The sequence below is a fragment of the Rhea pennata genome, chromosome 5 (assembly GCF_028389875.1).
Source record: "Rhea pennata isolate bPtePen1 chromosome 5, bPtePen1.pri, whole genome shotgun sequence".
In the NCBI taxonomy this organism is placed as follows: domain Eukaryota; kingdom Metazoa; phylum Chordata; class Aves; order Rheiformes; family Rheidae; genus Rhea; species Rhea pennata.
In genome coordinates, this window is record NC_084667.1 from 13,829,923 (window position 1) to 13,839,740 (window position 9,818).

At 37.7% G+C, this 9,818-nt stretch overlaps 1 protein-coding gene across 6 annotated transcripts in view; it reads left to right on the forward strand.

Moving 5' to 3' along the window:
* Positions 1–9,563, forward strand: part of PCNX1 (pecanex 1) — a 93,325-nt gene extending 83,762 nt beyond the window's left edge. For 5 of the 6 annotated variants that reach the window (XM_062578087.1, XM_062578090.1, XM_062578089.1 and 2 more), the window contains 2 exons: positions 728–868; positions 4,612–9,563. In XM_062578087.1, coding sequence (XP_062434071.1) covers positions 728–868; positions 4,612–4,752 — 282 coding nt within the window. In that variant the 3' untranslated portion in view covers positions 4,753–9,563. Of the gene's footprint in view, positions 1–727; positions 869–4,611 lie in introns of those variants that run through there. The other variant, XM_062578092.1, reaches the window with a different exon arrangement.
* Positions 9,564–9,818: the final 255 nt, after the last annotated feature.

The window sequence follows — 9,818 nt, forward strand, 5'->3', positions numbered from 1 at the left end:
TTGACGAATTTGGCAGGTCTGAGCTTAGTAGCTTTTGTTTGCATAGAAGGGCTCTTCTGTAAAGCTGTTTAATTCCCCTGTGTAAGGAAAACATATGCAAATTTGATGTATACCCTTGGATAGTAGATATTACACAGTTCTTTCTGTCCTTGTATAGGAAGACATTTATAGAGCTTTCTTCTGTTGCCCTTTTCCAAATGTGGAAAGACAATTTAACTCAAAACACTGGGTGGGTCTTGGCTAACTATGCTAATACTAAATGGTTGCCTGGCCTACCAGTAAATTCTCCAAGCTCGTGATTCATAGGATATCATTCTGAGAAGTGGTGAGCCAGTTCTAGCAGCTTGTCATTGCTGAACTCTTCCTTCCTTCCTATTGGGTCTTGTGCTTATCTTGTGCCAGCTCCTCAGACTCTTCCATGAGCTGGTGTAGCTGCCTGAGGGGGTTAGAAGACTAGGAACCAGAGCTACTGCTTCAGACAGCAGTGAACCAGTGTATTGTCAGCTATCTCTGAAACCACAGTCCTAACTTTCAAATTCTGTGCTGGTCCAGCTTTTTCATTGCTTGGAGCTTGAGTATGCAACACTGAAATCAGTGAGAAACTGATTTCTGTGAGGCATGAGGTCAATTCTCCAGAATTATGCAACAGGATAGGTACAATTTATCTATTTATTTTAAATTTTGGGTGAGCTAATGGTCAAAACTCAATTCCTATTTCTAATCATAGATAATGGACCCTAGTCAAGTACTGGAAGGGATCAACGTGTCAAAAAGGAAAGAGCTGCAGTGGCCAGATGAGGTGATACGGCTGAAAGCTGGAAGAAACAGCTGGAAAGACTGGAGTCCTCAGGAAGGCATGGAAGGCCATGTAAGCTTCTCTAAGAACCTGACATGATTAATTTTTATTTAAAAAGAAAAAAAGGGGGGGGGGCAGGGAAGAGACCAGACAGTCTCTTGACTATATGTCAGTACACCTAGAGGTCAAGTCCAAGGATAGATAGTAGTGGGTTGGCTCAGCAGCCCTCCTCTAAGTTCCTGTTACTGGAAGAGCAGGTCTAGGATCCCAGTTTTGAGCAGAAGGTTGTTTCTGCGGCTGTATCTGCAAGACGCAGGATGAGTCAAATGTTGTCAGCCACCTCTTCATACTTGCCTTCTTCCCACTCCTCTTATGAAATCTCTGGTACTGTGCTTACTCATTCAGCCTTCATTTTTGTTTCCCGAAGATGTTAGTCCTTGAGCAAACACTGAAGGTAAATTTATCAACTGGTGCTTAATTGAATGGATAACAATATTTGTTCTTTAAATTATTCTGATGAAAGTAGAGCTATGTAGATTGTCTTTGTGTCTTGATTATGAAATAGGTGTGTAACTGATGTTTATTTTTTAAAAAAATATGCTATGACTAAAATTTTCAAAAAACAAAAAAACTTGCCTTCCATTAAAAAAAAAAAATGCACATTAGTTGTGAAGCTTATCTCCCCTAGTCTGTTTTGTGAAGGGGGGGGAAGAAAACAGCCTGCTCTCTCAGGGTTTTGTTTGTTGTTTTTTTACTGAGGTGTGTGTGTGTGTGTATATATATATATATATGTATATATATATATGTATATATGTATATTTTTTCTGACCTTTAGGTGTAAAGACTCTCCAATGAGTATTCTTTCATTGGTAAATAGTTCCAGGGAAGAGTCAATGACACATGTGCCTGTATTGGTTCTTTGGTGCTGCTGTATTTTCATTTGGAATGAGTCAATGGTGACACTTCATAAGAATTTGCTTTGATTGACTGCTTACGTCACTTGGAGGTGCCATTTATTTGTTAGATTCAGAGGCGTTGAATTTTGCTGTCTGAAATCAGATTTCTGTGAACAAGTGCAAACTTCAGATAGACATTGATAAGTTTGTGCACCCAATATACCTTAATATTATGTTTGTGAAGGAAGGTCCTGGAAGTAAATTCCTTCCATAAGCAACTGCATCACAGTTGATGGTTCGGCCTTTGGAACTGACACGCTTTGGGTGAAGATGTAGGCTTGCCCTCCATCTGACAGCTAGGAGTGGGGTTCTGCTGTAAATGTTCATGGTTATTTTAGGCTTGGAGATTATGCTGGAAGAACGTCATAACGGTGAAGGATATAAAGGGTCATATCAAGGTATGTCCTGGAAGTTGCCTAGTGTCACTTGACAGTTTTTTAGGAATTCACTGGCCTGTTTTGCAAATGCAGGGTGATCTGTACTGTAATTGTTGCCAAAAAATTAAGAACAAGAGGATTTGAAGGTCAGAATAAGTATTGTTCTAAATGTTTTTCATCTACTTTTGGTGGTGGGATTTAACTTAATGACAAGTTCCACTGCTTGCCTCAGCTGTCTATAGTAAGCTTACCAGTATCAGTAAAGCCATTAGTTTTTAAGATAGTCTTTTTTTTTCTAATCCTGCACTTTGCACTTACATTTTTGGGGGAAACAGGCAGAAATGATTCTTACCTGCTGGGAAGCTGCTCATCAAGCAATTTACCAGCCAAAGTATTATGTCAACTCTCTCAGTATGCAGTTCAGCTTCTAGAAAACATCTGTCCTAGTACTACTTATGCATCAGTAATTAAGGCCATGTACTGAGTGGCATATAGATTTTCTGGTGCATAACAAGGGGAAAGAAGCAACAGTTGAAGTATAAATAAGTAAAAGGAGTGGAAGAATGGGAAAACACAGGAGTGAGAAGAGAGATGGAAAGACAGCCACATTCTTCCTGGACTTTGCACCTAAGTATAAAAGATAAAGATTCAGGCTTGGATTACAGCAAAAGGTTGGGAGTCATTGCTGTTAAGATTTGTTTTGCATCTAGCTTATTGATTTGTATAACATACAAAAATATATTGTAACTACTGTGAGGAGGGCGTTGTGTTTGTTTTAACAATGATGATGCCACCCTTAGTAATATTTGTGTGATATCACAGGAGTAACTTTGGATTTCTGAGTACTGCATAGTCATAGCACACTTTTCCCAACTACGCCTTTTCTTTGGCTAAGCGCACAGTATAATGTATATAATATACAAAGATATCATAGGATTTCTTGGAGGAAATTAAATTTAGCAATCCTATTTGGATGTTGCTACACGTTCCTCAGGTTAAAGCCTACTCTGCGTTATGTTTCTATGAGATGGAGAGCAAGATATGTCTTCCCTCCCCAGAGGTGTTTATAATCTCTTTTCTATCTGGTAATGTAATTTTGCATGTTATCCATCATAAATGTGTGGCTATTCATGTCAGAGTTGCCCCCATTTATTGTCATCGAATAAACGCTGATCACAGTACAGCAACAGGTTGAAATTGAGATGGGAGAATGGTTGCTCTGTATAGCTTGTGCTATTGGTTGTTAAGGAGTCCGAACATTGATGCCCTTGAAGTAAACCATTAGCTCTAAGGCACCAGTTTTAAGTTGAACTACAAGGATATAATACCTGGATTTCAATGGGAAATGTTTTATGTGTTTGTGGATGGAATATAGCTGTCCTCTATACAACAACAAAGTTTTTGGTACAGGTTTTGATAAAATAAGTCTTGAAAGAACTGCTTGAATACTGCTCTTTTGCCTCAGACAGAGGGAGACTAAAGACACAGTGCTTCTGCGAACAAAATGCTCTCCCCATGGATGCAGCATAGATAATGTGCTATACAAAGCTGAGTCTTGTTACCCTATATTAGAGAGATCTTTAGCTTGTCAGCTGGGTACAGTGATAATTAAAGGTGTCTTTTGGATTTGATCTTGAATGAGGTAGGTTACTTAAGGTTTACTTCCTCTTTCCCCCCCCCCCCTTTTTTTATCTGTCTCTTTTAGAAGTCTTATTTTGTTGGGACTTGGATTTTGTAGATATTTTTATTTGCTGTTGGCAAACCTTGGCTTGAATTTAGAGTTCTCTTCTTACATCTGGGTAATTGGAGAGGTGGCAATACCTAAAGCCACATTACTGGACTGTTCTTTTGGTGCATCCGAAAGTTAAAGGCAGTATGTTGTTTGTGTGTGTGTGATGGGGTTTTTTGTGTTTTGTGGGGTTTTTTCTGTTTTTTTTTTTCCTTTAATGGAGGAAGCTGAGCAGACAGTTGGTCATACAAAGACCTGGGTGGAAAAGGGTTCTTCTGATGGCCAGTATCACAACAGATTCTTGGAAGCAGTAGATGAAAATACCTGAATGCTGTTAGATCCAAGGGAGCATGTGGTAGCAGTTTGTGGCAGTATTTCTGGAATCCTTCCCTTTTGCAATAATTCTCATTTTAAATGATTTTTGAGTAATTGAGTTTAAAAGAACATTCTTGAATTCAAAGTGAGTAGGAAACAGTTAAGTCAAGGGGTTGACTTGGAGAGATGATAGTATTTTACACTAACTCCTGATAATGGCACGGAGCTGTGGGTTGTGTGGCAAAACATTGAGATATTTTGAAACTATTTCATTACAGCTAGAGCTTCCAGACACAATTTTGTAATATATACATTTTCTGTAGTTATTCAGTTTGCATGAACTGTTTGGTTCTGGTTTGGGTGAGTTTTTCTTCCTACTAAAATGCAAATCTGGCTGGCCTAGGTAAGCTTTATTATGCCTTTTTTTTTTTTCCCCAGGTGATTCACCGCTGGGTGCCTTGCAGCAGAGATCCAAGTAGTCGGTCCCACATAGATAAAACCATCTTGCTAGTTCAAATTGAAGATAAATACGTTGCTGTTGTTGAAACTGGAGTCCTTGAACTTGGGGCTGAAGTGTGAATCTCGGACAGTTAAACTTCTCCAAGGATTCAGAAGAGAGGAGGGGCCAGAAGAAGCAGCTCCCAGGGCATGAAACTTTCGTCTAGTTGTAGGAAAGGACTTGAAACACAGATTTGTCTAAGCCCCTTGCCCCAAATAAACAAGTGTAAGAAATTTTAAGTTGTTAGCTGCTGAAGAAACATTTGCATGAAGGATAGATTTGTTGAGACATATCTTCTTGTTTATAAATTTTGTTTATGCATTGCGTAATGCTTTAAATCAACAAACTTTTCAGTTCTAAGATCAGAGCACCTCATATTTTTCTAATTGTTTTGCCAAAAATTGCAACGTCTTGTCACAGAGTATGTGGAATTCATTCACCTTATTTTAAAGAAATTGACTAGTGTACAAACCTTCAGTTTGATGAAACACAATATAAAGGTTTCATGTGTGGCAAGAAGAGACTGAACAGATGTATAGATTCTTATTCCTTATGAGCTAAAACATTAATGAGAACTGCACTAATTTTTTTACAGCAATGCACTAAAAACAACCCTGAGATTGCCGAGAACATTTATTTATATATATAAATATAAATATATAAAAACCATTATTTAAATTGCCTTTGGGATTAATCCCCTCCCTCTCAATATACATGTTGATGGTAAGGGCTGTGCCATGGGTTTGGTTCAGTGTTCTGTATTTTGTACAAGTGCATTTGCTGCATCGTCTTCACAATAAATGGTGAAATAACAAATGTTGAGAGATGTACCTGAATAGCCCTGTACTACATCAGACTTTACTGTGGCGGCACACTTGGTACATCAAGTCTGTACAACACATCTAGCTTTAAAATGGACCCCAGTATACTCTTCCATCTGTCCTCCACTAGCTAGCCATGGCTACTTTGCTGCTTTACACCCAGAGCTGGCTATGTTGTTTTTGCTGGCTCTTCTCTTGCAGAGATGGTTATTTTTGTTGTTGTTGTTTGTTTTTTAATGGGGAGGGGCAGGTCCATTGCTTCATGGATTCTTGAAGTTTTTCTTGATTCCATCCAATTAAATAATAATAAAAAAAACTTGACTTTACCTTTTTAAAAGGCTTTTATAGAAGGCACAGCCCTAAACTTGTATCACTTTTACCACCTTGCCTTTTCTTTCCCTTTAGTCTTCATTCTTTTCTATGACTTGAATTTTATTTTCAATGATTATATATTCTATGTAAGTGTAATTTGAGTATTTATAACTGTGAAGTTGGATTATTCATGTGTTACATATCCTAGGTTTTATTGTATTTTTTTTTTAATGTGTGTATTCAGGGAAACAAGTAACTCAAAACTCTCATGGGAATGCGAGAGGGGAAACTGCGGTTTGTTCTCTGACTTGCAGCTCCTATGACTCGCTTCTCTCAATCCATAAGAAAAAAAAAATGTACCTGTTGTGATCATTTCCTGTTTCTGATCTGTGATAATGTAGGACTTTGTGGGGAAACAGTCCTAGCTTTTGGGAGCAGCCATCTTCTTCCTGGTCACTTCCACCTCTTCCTAAATAACATAACCAGAAGACACTTCTGGTGTGTCACAGAGATTATTGTAATTATTTCTCTGACATCAGAGAAATCTTGTTCATTATATACCTAATGTAAGAGTGAAATTATATGGGATGAGGAAGAATGCAGGAGGAAACAGTTAGCTAAAAAAGATGATGTTCTTACTCAAGTCACTGTATGCTTTCTAGCCAAGAGAGGATAGTTCTGAGTGCCTGGTAGCTAGTCAGTTGTTAGTACTGGTGCCAGTGTCTTATGCTGGGGCCTCGCTTACATCATACGCTATGCAAAGCTTGTACTGTGCATTTATGATTGCATATTACTCTTCTGTTTATGCATATATAGTCATATTTAATGTTGGTATAAATGCACAGTTTTGGATCTGCCACCTTTGAAATAATTTTGCTGTGCTACATGTGCACATTATAGTGTAGTTGAATTCATCTCCTGCATATCTGCAAATGTAGCACAACCTTTCTTCAGCAGTCTTGTAACTTTCCTGCTGGGAGCAAAGGAGAGGGGTACATTTGAATTGAAGCCTTTTTATTTAAGGTTTTATTCTATGTCCTTCCCTTCAGATAATTACAGGGTTTTGTGTACCTCTAGGGATATTGCTTCATAAAGATTCTTTAGAAAATAATTTCTTTGGAAATAGGCCCACATTTGATACTAGTTGCAAAGTTGTTTTTCTGTAGTGAAGCCTGGAGATAAACAGATGACTGAAAAACAAAGTACGTACATAGTTGTTTAAAACTTGATTGAAGCAACACTTTCAGTAAGTGAATGCTGACTTTGAACAATCTTTTCTACACTCTTTAAGGCAAGATGGTGGCAATGTCCGTTGCTGGGAATGTACATGGTAGAAATCAATAACCTGTTAACATTAAAAAGGTGGTGGTGGGGAATAATTGCCTGGAATTAGATTAGGAGACTGTAGATGGCTGGGTGGGGAGAAGACCTTTCCTAAAGGGTAAAGAGTTGATGAATCGTTTGTTTGTTTTCTATCTTGAGGCTTCTAGTATGCTGCCATTAGGAGATGGATTATAATGTGGCCAGTTAACAGGTTAATATCTTCTTTCAGATATTCAGCTAACATCTGTTGTGAAGTCATTCAAATAGTGCTTGTGTTTATTCCAGATCTGCTCAACTGAAATAACCTAGTTGCAATTTCACTCTTTCATAAGGTTTTGTGAAAATGAACTTTTAAAAATTTTCTCGTATTCAGGACTCTTAAGATTTGTGTATGATTGTATGTTGGTTTGTGTGAAATTAGTTTCTTGGTTCCACTGTAAAAGTGTCAAAACCCATCAGATATTTTCCTCCAACTCCTAACAGGATAGATATGTCCATGGAGGACTATTCCAGATAGATATAACTTCATTTTTGTTTTTTTCTTTGGCCTTAGTCTTGATGTATAGTATTTTTCTTTTGTTGTGAGTATAAAGGATAACTGAAGTAGTGTCCTATCAGTCCAGACTGACCTCAGCATAAGACTGTTTAGATCTTTCTAAACTTTCATGAAAACCCTTTATAGAAGAGTACTTTAACTCTGTCCAGTTGCGTTGTATGATGCTGTTCTTTTGCCATACAGACATTCCAGTTGAGTCGTCTTGTTTTAGCTTCCAGGTAGATCCCCATCTATTTTGTTTCCCTTTGATTTCTTTAAAGGTGGTATCTATGGATACATGTATAAAGACCTACTACTTCACTAAAACACAATTACAGAATAGTGTTTAATAACCCCACTAAGCAGATAATGTTCATCAGTAAAATGCTTGTCATTTTAAATTTTTCCCACATCACTTGCCCATGAAATCTTTTAAAATATTCTGTTTAAAAAAAAAACAAAAAACCCCACTAACATGCATATGTAACACTGATACCTACAATTCTGAGCCCCTTATGATGGTAACTGTGGAGTGATGAATTCTGGGGATCTCTGTTGTAATTCAGCATTTGTGAAGTGACTTCAGAGCGGGGAGGGTTTGTGTAGGTGGGTTTTCTTTTTGTTTTGGATTTTTTTTTTTTTTTTTTTGGTAATTCCATTTTAGGGTGAATGGTCCTGTAGCCAGTTTGCTGAGACATTTGCTATGTTTCAAAGTGTTGACCTCAGTTTTCATATCAGCTGTGTAGTTCATGGTCAGGCATTCCTCATCCCCACATTCACAACCCTTTTGGGAAGTGAAGAACTCTGACAAGCCTAGATGACTGATGAGATGAAAGATGAAAACAGTTGCGGCACAGGCAAGGGTCTGTGCCCTTGGCTGTCTGGCAGATTGCCATAAAGCTTTATCCCATGTGGGTTGGTAGGAGTGGGGAGAGATGCCTTGCAGTTGGATCCAACTTCAGGTCACTTCACTGCTAATACACACAACACCATGCAACCTAGGAGTATAGACACAAAGTTCCTTTAAAGATTTTTCTCAATTACATGCACAAAATGAAGCAGGATAGATTGCATTTCTTAAAATTAACAATATTATTCAAAACATGTAACTTAGACTGGATTTGGGGTTATACCACCACAGGTTTTATGTACTTAATTTTATTAAGGAATTTTATACCTATTATATAGGCATCTACTTTTTTGTCTGGCTTAGTATTTGATAATGCATTACATTCAATGAAGCTAGACACTCAAATTGTACTGGTAATTACTGGTGCCTTAGTAAAAAAAAAAAAAAAAAAGTGCGTACATAACACCTTGGTGGAAAGTAAAGCATGTGGCTTGTTTCACCCCAGCATGATATGCATATTTCCAAAAAGGTGATTGAAGATGGCTGCTCCAAAAGATTTCAGGAGTATACATGCATCACTCAGTCACAAACATCTGAATATGAGCAATTTTTATGACTTCTGGTATGTACAGTTTGAATAGATAACCCCAGTACATTTAGTTCACAACTTTGAAAGATGGAAATCAAATAGCTGGATATGTTAACTTGTTACATAAAGACCCCAGAAAGCCTGACAACAAGCTCTTGATTGGGAAATGGAGGAAGAGGAGAGTAGAGCCATAAAGGAAAGAGGATGGCTTTGCTTTTAATGGACAGTGAAAAAATACGTTGCCTCTACCAGCAAATGGATACCTTGCCAGGGATAGGGATATGTGTACCTGCGTGTCTGTGAGTGTGTATGTGTCTGCGTGTGTTACTGGAAACAGCCTGTAAATATTGTAGCTGTTTAAAATGGAAAAGGCTGAGGGGTTTTTTGCAACATGTTGCAGCAAAAGGACAGTATTGACAGTGAAGAAACACTGAGAAATAAAATAAAAAACAAAGTTTTCACTTGTTGTCATTTATTGCACTTCCACTTTATATTTCCTAAGATATCACTCTCCCAAATTCCCTGTAAGCACTATTTTGAAGTTTACTCTGCTCAAATCACCTTTTAATGAAGAATTTAAGTTGATTTTTCTTATGTAGTTGTAGGAAAAAGAGGGTTTTTTTCCAGTTGTTCCTATTCGTTACTGTCAGCAGTATCTCAATGGGTTATGCTTTTATATAAATATTATGTGCTCTAGTGGCCCCCTTTTTGCAATT